The 13923-nt window shown below is 33.2% G+C and overlaps 5 protein-coding genes across 5 annotated transcripts; 4 read left to right on the top strand and 1 right to left on the bottom strand.

Moving 5' to 3' along the window:
* The first annotated feature begins 225 nt into the window (after positions 1-225).
* On the top strand, positions 226-6335 carry fdps-1 (Farnesyl pyrophosphate synthase). The gene is made up of 5 exons (NM_060626.7): positions 226-361; positions 871-1011; positions 1904-2134; positions 3533-3994; positions 6020-6335. The coding sequence occupies exons 1-5, from the start codon at positions 233-235 to the stop codon at positions 6113-6115; spliced, it is 1059 nt and encodes a 352-aa protein (NP_493027.1). The 5' UTR covers positions 226-232; the 3' UTR covers positions 6116-6335.
* An 86-nt stretch (positions 6336-6421) lies between these two features.
* On the top strand, positions 6422-11350 carry hda-3 (Histone deacetylase). The gene is made up of 5 exons (NM_060625.9): positions 6422-6587; positions 7825-8299; positions 9282-9482; positions 10343-10483; positions 10595-11350. Exons 1-5 carry the CDS (start codon positions 6429-6431, stop codon positions 11014-11016), a joined length of 1398 nt encoding a protein of 465 aa, NP_493026.1. The 5' UTR covers positions 6422-6428; the 3' UTR covers positions 11017-11350.
* A 113-nt stretch (positions 11351-11463) lies between these two features.
* On the top strand, positions 11464-12112 carry mag-1 (Protein mago nashi homolog). The gene is made up of 2 exons (NM_060624.10): positions 11464-11524; positions 11596-12112. The coding sequence occupies exons 1-2, from the start codon at positions 11465-11467 to the stop codon at positions 11992-11994; spliced, it is 459 nt and encodes a 152-aa protein (NP_493025.1). The 5' UTR covers position 11464; the 3' UTR covers positions 11995-12112.
* On the bottom strand, positions 12088-12821 carry ubc-12 (NEDD8-conjugating enzyme ubc-12). The gene is made up of 2 exons (NM_060623.7): positions 12721-12821; positions 12088-12674 (listed from the first exon to the last, which is right to left on the bottom strand). The coding sequence occupies exons 1-2, from the start codon at positions 12812-12814 to the stop codon at positions 12226-12228; spliced, it is 543 nt and encodes a 180-aa protein (NP_493024.1). The 5' UTR covers positions 12815-12821; the 3' UTR covers positions 12088-12225.
* Positions 12822-13119: 298 nt separating this feature from the next.
* Positions 13120-13813, top strand: rbm-3.2 (RRM domain-containing protein). Its single transcript, NM_060622.10, has 3 exons — positions 13120-13206; positions 13400-13478; positions 13564-13813. Exons 1-3 carry the CDS (start codon positions 13185-13187, stop codon positions 13718-13720), a joined length of 258 nt encoding a protein of 85 aa, NP_493023.1. The 5' UTR covers positions 13120-13184; the 3' UTR covers positions 13721-13813.
* The last annotated feature ends 110 nt before the right edge of the window (positions 13814-13923 follow it).

The raw sequence follows: 13923 nt of genomic DNA, 5'->3' as shown, positions 1-13923 counted from the left end.
CGAAAATTCAATTTTTAGCTTTTTTTTTCTCGAAATTTCAATTGAAAATCGTGTTTTTTGGCTCATTTTAGCTCAGTTTTCAGCTGAAAAATTCGAAATTGGGCGAAAATTTGCTCAAAAACCGGTTTTTCAGCTTGAAATTTCATAATAATGATGCAACGGCTCTAAATTTTCATTTTCTCTAGTTTTTTTTGCCATTTTTCCCTCTAATTTTCTCGTATTTTCAGCAGCAATGTTCGCCAGTAGAAAGCTGGTAGAAACGGCGTTGGGCGAAGTTAAGAAGAAATTCGTACGGGTTGTGGCGGCAAAATTGCCTGCTGATGGAATGGAATACGATTTGGTTCAGTATAGATGTAGAAATGTACGGAAAAGACGATTTTCTCGGTTAAAATGCGTGGAAAAATGGCACTTTTCACACTAAAACTAGAAAAAAGTGGAGAAAAAGTCAAAAATTCACTCCAAATTTCGAATTTCCTGTTGAAAATTTCATATTTTTCGCCGCAGAAAATGCACTAAAACCAGCAGAAAAAGTTTTTGTTTGATTTTCTAACTAAAAATCCAGTTTTTTCCATCAAAAAATTCAAAATTTTCTGCTAAAAAACCAAAAAAGGAGAAAAAGTGGAGAAAAAGTCAAAACTTGACTCCAAATACCGAATTTCCTGCACATTTTTCCGTATTTTCTGCTGAAAATTCACTAAAATCAGCAAAAAATACGCCGAAAACCGGAGGAAAAAGCAGTTTTCCAGAGAAATTCTGTATTTTTTGCACTAAAAGCAGTAAATTTTCCAAAAAAAAGCCAATTTTTCACGATTTTGGTCAGTTTTTGGCGAAAAATCCAGTATTTTCCATCAAAAATTCCCAAATTTTCAGCTATTCGACAACACTGTAATCGGCGGAAAATACTCACGAGCATCCCTATGCGTTGACACAATACGGGCTTTACAGCCTCATTTAAGAGATGAAACTCAGGAGCTTCAAGCTGTGTGTGAAGCTGCTGCAACACTTGAAATTGTCAGTTTTTAGATGGAAAATCGGCGTTTTTTGAGAGAAAACCCGACTAAATTGAAGGAGAATGGGCTCAAATGAACGAATTTCGTAATGAAACTGCTCGAAAATGCAATTTTTCATTAAAAATCACCGAGAAAATCTTTTTTTTCCTAAAAATCCGAAAAATCAATAATTTTTTGCAGTTCCTGAAAATTAGAATAACCGAAAAATTGGAATTTTCTTATAAATTACCAGAAAATGGCTTTTTCCATTAAAAAAAGCATGTGAAAATCATATTTTTCAATAAAAAAAGCCAAAAAACCAAAAATTGGAGGTTTTTTTCCCGTACAAAAACCTAAAAATCTCGCTAAATCATCAAAAAATCCAATTTTTTTCACTAAAAATCACCGAAATGATATATTTTTAGTGAAAAAATTGGACTTTTTGGGTGATTTGGCGAAAAAACCTTCAATTTTTGGTTTTTTGGTTATTTTATTGAAAAATCCGATTTTAACATGCTTTTATGGATTTATGGAAAAAAGCCATTTTATGGTAATTTATGAGAAAATTCCGGTTTTTCGGTTATTTTAATTTCAGGAACTGCAAAAAATTATCGGTTTTTTCGGATTTTTAGTGAAAAATTTGGATTTTCGAGCAGTGTCATTACGAAATTCGTTCAGTTGAGCCAATAAAGGATAATAATTTCAAAAAAATCAACTTCAAACCGCTGCCACACAGAAAAGTGGGCAAAATTCGAGATTTTAGCTAAAATCTGTGCGTTTTGAACCGCCAATTCGTTTATTTAAGCCCAATTTTGGTCTACACGTTCAAAATTGTCCGAAACCTCTTAAAGAAAAGCCCGAAATTAAGCCTAAAAGCCCGCGCGAAAACTGAGCCTATTTTTTCGTTCGTTCAGATTCAAAGTTTCTACCTGATCGCCGACGATATAATGGATAATTCGGAGACACGACGTGGTAAACCATGCTGGTTTCGACGGGAAGGTGTTGGAATGTCTGCGATCAATGATGCTTTTATTATGGATTCTTTTGTTGAGGATATTCTACGTCTCGCATTGCCTGGACACGTGAATCTTGATCGGCTTTGCGAGGCTTATCGCAAGTCCAAACAGAAGACGTTGATTGGACAGGTGCGGAGATGGAATTTTGGAATTTTTGAGAAGAAATCTCCCAAAAACCTCGGAAAAAGAGCAAAAAACAGATTTTATGTCGAAAAATGACTGGAAAATCCATATTTTTCTCTTAAAATCCACGAAAAACTGATAATTTTTCTCGAAAAATGACCAAAAAACTAATTTTTCAGTCAGAAAAACCAACAGAACCTTGCATTTTCGACTGAAAAATCTGAAATTTCCTAAAAATTTACATTTTTCCCCCATAAAATCACCCAATAAAACTCTCACTGAATCACCGAAAAATTCAATTTTTCATTTAAAAGTCAACCAGATTTTTTTGTTAAATATAAAAATAGGCAAAAAATCTGAAATTTCTTAAAAATTTACATTTTTCCATTAAAAATCAGCGAAAAATCCTATTTTCTTTTTTCCCCGCCCATAAAATAGATGAGATTCGCACATTTTTCTCGCGCAAAAATTGATTAAAAACTAGCTTTTTCCACTTGAAATGACTGAAAAAATCACATTTTTAATGCTAAAACCACCGAAAAATCTGGATTTTCTTAAAAAATATTAAAAAAAAGTATTTTCTTTAGAATAAAAAAAATTTGATAATTTTTTCTCATCAAAAAAATCTAAAAATCTTACTAAATTACCAAAAAAAATCCAATTTTTCCATTAAAAATCACCGAAAAATACACATTTTCCCATTAAAAATCACTTTTAAAAAATCCAGTTTTGTTCACTAAAAATCACCAAAAAAAAACTGAATTTTTCACTAAAGCTGTCAGAAAAATCCAATTTTTCCATTAAAAAACACCGAAAAATCCAATTTTTACACGAAAAATCCGAAATATTCAATTTTTTCACGCAAAATCACCGAAAAATCCAACTTTTTAAATAAAAATTACCGAAAAATCCAATTTTTTCATTGAAAATCACTTTAAAAAATCCAATTTTTCCATTAAAAATCACTTTTAAAAATCCAATTATTACATTAAAAATTACTAAAAAAATCCAATTTTTTCACGCAGAATCACTAAAAAAAAATCCATTTTTTTCACTAAAAATCACCAAAAAATCCAATTTTTCACTTAAAAAAAACCAAAAAATCCACTTTTTCCATTAAAAATCCGAAAAATCGATAATTTTTTCACAAAAAAATCCGCGTAAAATCCAATTGTTCACTTAAAAAAAACTGAAAAAATTAATTTTTTTCACTAAAAATAACCGAAAAATCTATAGTTTTTCACTAAAAAAAACGCCAAAAATCACCTTTTTTTCCATCAAAAACCCCAAAAAATACACTTTTTTCACTAAAAATCCCCAAAAAAATGAAATTTTTCCCTAAAAATCACCAAAAAATCGGTTTTTTTCCCATATAAACCCCAAAAATCGATAATTTTTTTGCAGTTCCTGGACACATCATCAGTGAATCAAATCTCGTCTTTCACATGGGATCGTTATGAATTAATGGTTGAAAATAAAACATCACATTATACAGTATTTCATCCAATTCAAATGGCTCTTATCATATCAGACGTCTTAGCTTATCATGGATCTGTGAAAAAAGTTGCTTATCAAATTGGATTCCTATTTCAATCACAAGATGATTTTTTGGATGTTTATGGAGATCCTAAAATTACCGGAAAAATTGGAACTGATATTCAAGATGGAAAATGTACTTGGCTTGCCGTACGAGCTCTTCAGAAAATGCACAAAACGCCGGAAAAATGGGGGGCCAAGCTTATTGAGGAATTTAAGACGAGTTTTGGATCGGTGGACCCCGAGAAAGTGGAGAAAATTAAGCGGATTTATGATGAGCTGCAGTTGAAACAAGAATTCCGGCGATTTGAGAAGCATTTTTCGGGAGAGGTGAATTTTTAGGAGAAAAAAAAGTGATTTTTGCCGAATTTTCCAGAGAAAAATCGCTGAAAATCGAAGAAAATTGGTTTTTTTCCAAAAATTCACAACAACAAAAAATTAAAAAAAAACCAAATCTTTATAGAAAAAAATCACCAGAAGCCGATAATTTGACAAAAAACAGCTCTGTGAATTTTTAGAAGAAAATAATCTAGAATTTTTGTTTATTTTTCAGCTATTTCAGGTTTTTAAAGTGAAAAAATGTGATTTTTGCCGATTTTTCCTGTGAAAAATTTTTAAAAAATCACTAAAAATCGCGCTTTTTCCATAGCATTTTGCAGAAACAATAATTTATGAAATTAAAATTTACTTTTAAAAAAAATGAAAAAAAAAAAACTACAGAAAATTTTTTAGCCCATAAGTATCAAAAACCGGCCAAACAAAATTTCTGTAAAATTAAAATTCGTTTAAAAAAAATCGATTTTTCACTGAAAATAACGCAAAAACACATTTTTTCGCGAAAGAAAATCACAAATAGCTACAAAAAGCTAGCTCAGTGAATTTTTTAGAAAAAATCAACAATTTTCGTTTATTTTTCAGATTTTTGCAGTTTTTTTAGAAGGAAAGAAAAATGAGATTTTTTGTCGAATTTTCTAGGGAAAAATCACTGAAAATCGAGGAAAATTGTACAATTTTTCAATAATTTTTTAGAAAAATCGGTTAATTTAATTTTTCGAAGCTTAAAAAAATAGAAGTTATCTTAAAAAACCGCCTAAATTTAAAAAAAAATTAAGAAAAAAGGAAAAACCAGATAATTCACAAAAAAAAAACCACCTAAAGTTGTGATTTTTGCCGAATTTTCCAGAGAAAAATCATGGGAAATCGAAGAAAATTGCACTATTTTTCAGAATTTTTGCAGAAAAAAAATTTTGTCAATGAAAAATCTGATTTTCTTCGAAAAAACTACAAAAAAACATGATTTTTCGGTGTAGATATTAGGGAAAAAAATTTTTAACCAGAAATTATCAAAACCTCGCCAAAAAAAATTTCAAAAAAAGAAAAAACCAGAAGATTCACAAAAACTACGAAAGAAGCCGAAAATTTGAAAAAAAAATCGAGAATTTTTGTTTATTTTCTCTAGATTTTTGTGAATTTTTAGAAGAAAAAAAAAGTGGATTTTGCCGATTTTTCCAGAGAAAAATCGCTGAAAATCGAAGAAAATTGTTTTTTTTTCCAAAAATTCACAACAAAAAAATTAAAAAAAAAATCACCAGAAGCCGAAAATTTGACAAAAAACAGCTCTGTGAGTTTTTAGAAGAAAAAATCTAGAATTTTTGTTTATTTTTCAGCTCTTTCAGGTTTTTCAAGTGAAAAAATGCAGATTTTTGCCGATTTTTCCAGTGAAAAATTGCTGAAAATCGGCTTTTTCCAAGGCTTTTGCAGAAAAAAATTATTAAATGAATGAATTTACTTTTAAAAAATTGAAAAATCTGATTTTCTTTGAAAAAACTACAAACAAAAATCGTATTAAAAATCGATTTTCTCTGAAAAAAAAACGCAAAAAACATTTTTTTTTCGCGAAATTAAATCACAAAACCGAAAAATTCAATTTTTTAATTTTTAAAAATCGTACAAAAAATTTACGGAAAAAATCCGGAAAACTGTATATATTCACCAAATATATAGTGATTAAAATTTTTTTTTAAGTTAAAAAAAATTTTATTCAAAAAATAAAGAAAAAACCAAGAAAATTCACAAAAAAAACATAAAGAAGCATGTTTTTTGAAGAAAAAACTAACAGATTTTTCCGTTAAAAATAAACGAAAAAAACATATTTTCATAGAAAAAATCACTAGAAGCCGAAAATTTGTAAAAATGTTTTTTAAAAATAAAATTTATTCAATAAATAGAAGGAAATGACCAGAAACTCAGAAAAAATTGAAAAAATTTTTTTTCAATTTTTAATATTTCTTTTAAAAAAGGTAGTTTCCGGTGAAAAAAAAACCCCAAAAATCCAAAAAAGCTCCAAATTTTCAGATAAAAAAGAGCATATCCGAGATTCCTGACGTCATCAACCCACTGCGACCGGTTCTAGATGGATTTGTGACGAAGCTGGTGAACAGAAATGCATAGGAAATTCTTCAAAATTTTTCCGAATTTATTTTCAATTTAAATGTATATTTTTCGATGATTCTCTCTATTTCAGACCACCACCCCGTTTTATTGATTTTTTGAGCTTTCACCCACAGAAACCCTTTGCAAAAATTAATTTATTTTTTGACTCTAATTTAAATTTCTAAATTATATATTTATATATGAATGCTTGTTGTCCTTAAATATTTCCCCATTCCATTTTCCCCGAAAAAATCCGTTAAAAATCGGTTTTTATATACTTTTAAAATATATATTTTCCAGGCTTTTTTTTTCCAATTTTTTAAGCTTCCAGATGAGCCTCCAACACTCGAAATCTCGAGTTTCCTACTATTATGATGGAGATTTTGGAAATTTCTACTATGGACAAGGACATCCAATGAAACCGCATCGTGTTCGAATGACACATAGCCTTATTGTTAATTATGGATTATATCGGAAGCTTAATGTCATGGTATGGACCTCGAAATTTGGTGGATAGCTGGAAAAACTGCAGAAAAAATTGAAAAATTTAGATGAAAATTTCAGAAAAATTTCGAAATTTCAAAAAAAAATATTTTTTTCTTAATTTGCTGTTTTCGGGTCTCGACACGACAATTTTTTGAAGCAGCACAAACGGGTATGCGGCTTTAACGATTACCGTAATTTTGGAATTTTTATCGATTTTTCAAAAGTAAATGTGCCTTTAAAATTAGATTTACTAAACTCTGAAAAATCGATGAAAATTCCGAAATTACAGTAATCCTTAAAGGCGCAGCACCCGTTTGTGCCGCTTCACAAAAATTGTCGTGTCGAGACCCGTTGTTTGACGAAAATCGCAAGGGAGGAAAAAAATGAATTTAATTTTAAAAATCCGCAGTAAAATACACTTTTTTTTCCAGGAAACTTGTAGAAAATTTGAAAAAAGTGCTAAAATTTCGATTTTCGCAATATTTTTTGAGAAACTATCTAATTTTGTTGAATTTTTTAAAAATTCTTCTGAAAATCAGTTGCTTTGTGTGGCGGAATTCGAGATTTCAGGTAAATTTTGCAATTTTTCAGAAATTTTGCTTTTTTTTTTTTTTGAAAATTTGCACCTTTTCTGAAATTTTGCATTTTCAGAATTTTTGCTTTTTTTTGAAAATTTGCATTTTTTCTGAAATTTTGCAATTTTTCTTGAAAATTTCGTTAAAATTTTGCATTTTTTCTGAAATTTTCGGTAAAATTTTACAATTTTTCTAAAATTTTGCATTTTTCAGAATTTTTGCTTTTTTTTTTGAAAATTTGCATTTTTTCTGAAATTTTGCAATTTTTCTTGAAATTTTCGGTAAAATTTTACAATTTTTCTAAAATTTTGCATTTTTTCTGAATTTTTGCATTTTTTCTGAAATTTTGCATTTTTCTAAAATTTTTGGCTAAATTTTAAAATTTTGCATTTTTTCTGAAATTTAGCAATTTTTCTTGAAAATTTCGTTAAAATTTTACAATTTTTCTAAAATTTTGCATTTTTTTTTTGAAAATTTCGTTTAAATTTTGCATTTTTTCTGAAATTTTAAGTAAAATTTTACAAATTTTTTGAAATTTTCAGCTAAATTTTGCAATTTTTTCTGAAATTTTGCATTTTTTTTTGAAATTTTCATCTAAATTTCGTAAATTTTTGTCCATTTTAAATCCAAAAAACCTCCTCAAAATTTCCCATATTTTTTTTGCAGCGTCCCGCCCGTGCTTCATTCTCCGAAATCACACGTTATCACTCTGACGACTATATCAATTTCCTTCGTAACGTTAAATCCGATAATATGTCCACATTCACAGATCAAATGGCCCGATTCTCAGTTGGAGAGGATTGTCCTGTCTTTGATGGAATGTATGAGTTCTGCCAGCTATCATGTGGTGGATCACTGGCTGCTGCCGCCCGGCTTAATCGTCAAGAATCAGAAATTGCAATTAACTGGATGGGTGGTCTACATCATGCGAAGAAATCGGAAGCTTCTGGATTCTGTTACTCGAATGATATTGTTCTGGCGATTTTGGAGCTTTTGAAGCATCATAAAAGAGTTCTTTATATTGATATTGATGTTCATCATGGTGATGGAGTTGAGGAAGCATTTTATACGACAGATAGAGTTATGACTGTTTCATTTCATAAACATGGAGAATATTTCCCTGGAACTGGAGATTTAAAGGGTACGGGAAGAGAGATCTCTTCGATTTTTTAAATTTAAATTTTAAATTTCCGACAAATCTGCAAATTGCCTGAAAAAAATTTGCCGGAAATCGGCAAATTAATATTAGCTGAAAATTCGATTTTTTTTTTGGAAAAAATGTCGTTTTTTCGATGCTTTTGAGGGAAAATCGAAAAATAAATTTTTCAAAAATTTTTAAAATTAAAAAAAAATTCAGAAAATTAACTATAAAATAAGATTTTTTGGCGAATTTAATTTCAGCTAATTTTAATTTTCCGGCAAATTGGCAAACTGGCAAATTTTTGCCGGAAATCGGCAAATTGTCTGAATAGAAAATTTCCGGCGAGTTGCCGGAATTTAAGTTTTTGGCAAATTGCAGGAATTGAAATTTTCCGGGAAATTGCCGATTTGCCAAATTTGCCGGAAAATCGACAATTTTCCGGCAAACTGCCGGAATTTAAATTTTTGGCAATTTGCCGGAAATTAAATTTTCTGGAAAAACGGCAAATTGCCGGAATTTAGCATTTCCGGCAAATCGGCATATTGCCGGAGTTTTTAATTTCCGGCAAATCGTCAAGTTGCCGGAATTGACAATTTCTGGCAAATTGTCGGAATTGAAATTTGCTGGAAAATCGACCATTTGTCGGTAATGAAAATTTCCGACAAATTTGGAAAATTGCCGGAATTGAAATTATCCGGCAAAATGTCGATTAGCCGAGTTTCCCGGAAAAACGGCAAATTGCCGGAATTTGAAATTTCCGGCAAATGTGCGAATGGCAGGAATTGGAATTTGCCGGAAACACGGCAAATTTTCGGAATTTAAATTTCCGGCAAATCGTCAAATTGCCGATAATGAAAATTTCCGGCAGATCGGCAAATTGCCGGAATTTACCATTTCCGGCATATCTGCAAATCGGCAAACCGGCAAATTGCCGAAAATAGCTACATTTATTTCAAAAAATTTATGAAAAAGTTTTTTTCAGACGTTGGCGCTGGAAGTGGCAAGTACTATGCTCTGAATGTTCCACTTCGTGATGGAGTCGATGACGTCACTTATGAACGGATTTTCAGAACAATTATGGGAGAAGTTATGGCAAGATTTCAACCAGAAGCAGTTGTGCTCCAATGTGGTGCCGATTCACTGGCAGGAGATCGGCTAGGAGTATTCAATTTGACTACTTATGGTTTGTGTGTGTCGATTTACGAAGAAGCTCTCGTGTACTCCTCGTGGAGAAGATTTTCTCAGTTTTCGGCAAAAATTCTCGATTTTGGATCATTTTCGCTAGTTTAAACTAAAATTTTCACAAAAAATCAAGAAAATTCGTTAAAATGGTGATTTTCGCGGCGAGACCCATCCGAACTCGTCTGTGCGCCTTTAAGTAGGAATTGTGGAGAAATTCGGAATAATAATAGCAAAATCACGAATTTTAAGTAAAAATTGAGAGGAAACCTACCTAAAAATGGGATTTTTATCGGAAAAAGTGCTAAAAAATGCTTTTCTCACTGAATATATCGGAATTTCTTAGTTTTTGGCGAAATTTTGTGATTTTGGGCCATTTTCACTAGATTTAACACTCAAAAAATCAAGAAAAGTCGTTAAAATAATGCTTTTCGCGGCGAGACCCATCCGAACCCGGCTGTGCGCCTTTAAATAGGAATGGTGAAGTAATTCGGAATAACAATAGCAAAATCACGAATTTTAAATAAAAATTGAGAGGAAACCTACCGAAAAATGGGATTTTTTCGATGAAAATTACTGAAAAATCGGATTTTTTCACGAAAAACATCAGAAAAAACGGAAAAAATTCAGTTTTTCTCGGAAAATATGCTAAAAATTGCCTTTTTCACAAAAAAAAAAACAGATAATGAGTTTTCTATGACAAAAACAATTTTTTAAAACGTATTTTTAACGAAAAACATCTGAAAAATCACGGAAAAAAACTCCAATTTTTCCCGGAAAATGACCAAAAATTAGATTTTTTCATAGAAAATAACCAAAAAATTGGCCTTTTTCTCAGAAATAAGCAAAAATTTTTTTTTTCAGGACACGGAAAATGCGTGGAATACATGAAAAGCTTCAACGTGCCGCTTCTGTTAGTTGGCGGTGGTGGATATACGATTCGAAATGTCTCCAGATGTTGGCTGTACGAGACGGCGATCGCTTTGAATCAAGAAGTTTCAGATGGTATGGAAATTTCGATTTTTCCCCCGGAAATTTGCGAAAAAACGGCTTATTTTCGGCAAAAAATCTTGAAAATTCGAATTTCCCGCTAAAAAATGCCAATTTTTCTTCCAGATCTGCCCCTCCACGACTACTTTGACTACTTCATCCCGGACTACAAACTACACATAAAGCCGCTCGCCGCTCTTTCGAACTTCAACACTCCTGAATTCATTGATCAAACGATTGTCGCGCTTTTGGAGAATTTAAAGCAACTTCCACACGTTCCATCGGTCCAAATGCAATCGATTTCGACGAGTTGTGACTCAATTGTGAAGACTTTTGACGAGAAACTGATCCGAGATCATCAGAATGATGACGTCAGAGTTACTCAGTTCGAGGAAGACGTTCAGGTGGAAGATTCGGCGGAATTCTACGATGGTCAAGAGCCGGAGACGAAGAATATTCAATCGATGAAACGGCACGCGAGTCCGATTTGTGCGGCGCAAGAGGAGATGAAGAAAAATCGGATTGATGGCGGCGAAAATGTGGCATAATTTGGTTTTAACTTGATTTTCTGTATGCACTAACTTTGTATTTATATCGTCTCTTCAAACTATTTCTTTAATTTATACGAATCTCAACTTCTCTAAACCTCTATTGATCCTCAAATCTATTTAAATCTTTCGTTAAATCGACAATTAAAAAATTTCCGTCGTCAAGTGTGGTGCCGGTGGTGCATACACCGCCGCGCACAAATGCACAGATTTCGGCGTTTTCGAATTTTTATCGGATTTCTTTTCTCTATATTTTAAAGGATATTTTCTATCGTTTCTTGTCTAAAAACACAGTTTTTATCGAATTTATCACAATATAAACCTATTTATCATCTTTCTTTTGTGAATTTTCACTGAAAAATCAGGTTTTTTTACCTTGAAATTCTAATTTTCACCCGGTTTTATTTAATGGATGTTTGGATTTTCTCAATTCCTATTTATTTTCAGAATGAGCGGCGAAGAAGAGAAGGCAGCGGACTTTTACGTTCGTTACTACGTTGGACACAAGGTAGGTCTTGGAAAATCTTGGAAAAATGACAATTTTCGCCAATTTAAATTAGTTTACGAAACAATTTTCAGGGAAAATTCGGTCACGAATTTCTCGAATTCGAATTCCGTCCAAACGGATCGCTTCGCTACGCGAACAACTCCAACTACAAGAATGACACGATGATCCGCAAAGAGGCGACAGTGTCGGAATCGGTGCTCAGCGAGCTCAAGCGTATCATCGAAGACTCGGAAATCATGCAGGAGGACGATGACAATTGGCCAGAACCAGACAAGATTGGACGCCAGGAGCTGGAAATTCTGTACAAAAACGAGCACATCTCGTTTACGACCGGCAAAATCGGAGCTCTAGCCGATGTGAACAACTCGAAAGATCCGGATGGTCTCCGCTCGTTCTACTATCTCGTTCAGGATCTCAAGTGCCTCGTCTTCTCGCTCATTGGCCTTCACTTCAAGATCAAGCCAATCTAATTTAATTCCTTCAGACTCTGTTCTATTTTATCCACCAAATCTCTTTAACTTGTTTAATTTATTCGATTTTCTCTTCTCTTCTTAAGTTCTCAAATTTCTCAAGAATAAATTTTATTTCTTTCAAAAAGTACAGTTAGAAAAAGTCTGAGAGGTGGGGGAAAAGTTAGAATCAAAATCAATTTCATAGGGGGGGTCAATTCACAGGCCATTTGTAATCCGATCCGTTGGTCCTTAGCAATATCTAGAAATGTATTCCCGAACACGATGATTGAACGATTCGCGATTCTGACTCCACATCTGGGCGGCTTGAATGTTCAGCGCGTCGTTGAAGTCCATAAGATCGTTGAACAGTGAGACGAGTCCGTGGACGACGTCGGTGAGGTTACGCGTTGGACGCCATCCGTATTGATCCAACGAGTTTTGACGCAAAATCGATAGACAAATCGATCCGTCCTCGTTGATATTTGGATGCCAAACCTTTGTCAGGCACTTAACAACGGGCGGCACGTTGTTGTACTCTGGCGGGACGGTGATCTTGAATCGGAATTTGCCTCCACGATAGATTCCTTCTTGAGGTGTCACGGTGAGTTCCAACTCATGAAGACACGATGTTGATGGGACCTCGAGATGCCACAGCTTTTGCTTCTGATCGCGAAGAGCAGTCTCCAGCTGTTGGAGTTCTGAAAATGTTGTAAAATCAAAATTTTTTATAAAGCAGCCACATACCCTGAGCTAGGAGCTTGTCACGGACGGCGATGCGGGTTTCAAGATACCGACCGTCCTCGTTGTTGCCGTTGATTCGTTTTTGAAGATTGAACATTCTGAAAGCGAAAAATTAAGAAATACGATAATTTTCAGCGATATAGGCGGCGCATACGGAAACATAGAGAAAATAATCGTTTTTTTGGCAAAATTACAGTGTAAAAGGGTCAAAAATCGATGAAAATCTTGTAATTCAGCGAAAAAACGACAAATTACGTGAGAAAATGAAACAATTGCTATGAAAAATGACAGAGAATGAGGAATAAAAGACGCAGCGTTTGCTAACGCTGAAATGACTAAAGGGGGCGGAGCGCGAACGCAAGGCTGGCACACTTTTACCGCAAGTGCCGCACGGTTTCCCACGAGTCGGAGGAGGCAAGCGAAAACGATTCGAATCACACATATTTACGCTCCGGCCTAAAATCGTCATGTCTGGATTCTCTGTTTACGGTTAGTTTTGTTAATTGTAAATTATTCAAGTAGAAAACTGGAATATTCAGCTTTAAAAGCAGATTTTAATCGAGAAAAGCCGAATTTAAAGTCTGGCCTAAAATTTTTATTTTTCTCCAGGCGTTTTTCTATTTATTGTATTTGATTAGGCTGAGATAATTTGAGTTTTTAATAATTTTAATGCATTTTTCAGTCGGAAACGCTCCATTCCAAACTACCGAGGACGACCTTGGCAACTACTTCAGCCAGGCTGGAAACGTCAGCAACGTCAGGTAAGCTTCTCTCCCCGAAATCTCCTCTTCCCGAAACCTCCTGAACGACGACCCGTTAACTCTCAATATGAATCTCTATTTTCAGAATCGTTTGCGACCGCGAGACCGGACGTCCACGTGGATTCGCCTTCGTCGAGTTCACCGAGGAGGCCGCTGCCCAGAGAGCCGTCGACCAATTCAACGGAGTCGATTTCAACGGAAGAGCTCTACGCGTCAACTTGGCTCAAAACAGAAACAACTAATTTTCATATCGGTACTTTGTTACTTGTTTGATCTTTAATGATCTCAATAATAATAAACCCATGAAATCGTTATCATAAATATATATGCTCTATTTTTTTATTTCGAATCTTCATTTGGGGTCAATCTGATGGCAAGCGTTGAGGCTAGAAGCTTGAAGGAACGGCTTCGGTTCGAGCAAGTTTTGAATCCTGGGCTATGCGCA

Source organism: Caenorhabditis elegans, chromosome I (genome assembly GCF_000002985.6).
Source record: "Caenorhabditis elegans chromosome I".
NCBI classification, from domain to species: Eukaryota; Metazoa; Nematoda; class Chromadorea; order Rhabditida; family Rhabditidae; genus Caenorhabditis; species Caenorhabditis elegans.
Note: the sequence above shows the minus strand (reverse complement) of the source record. Positions and strands in the feature narration are given on the sequence as shown.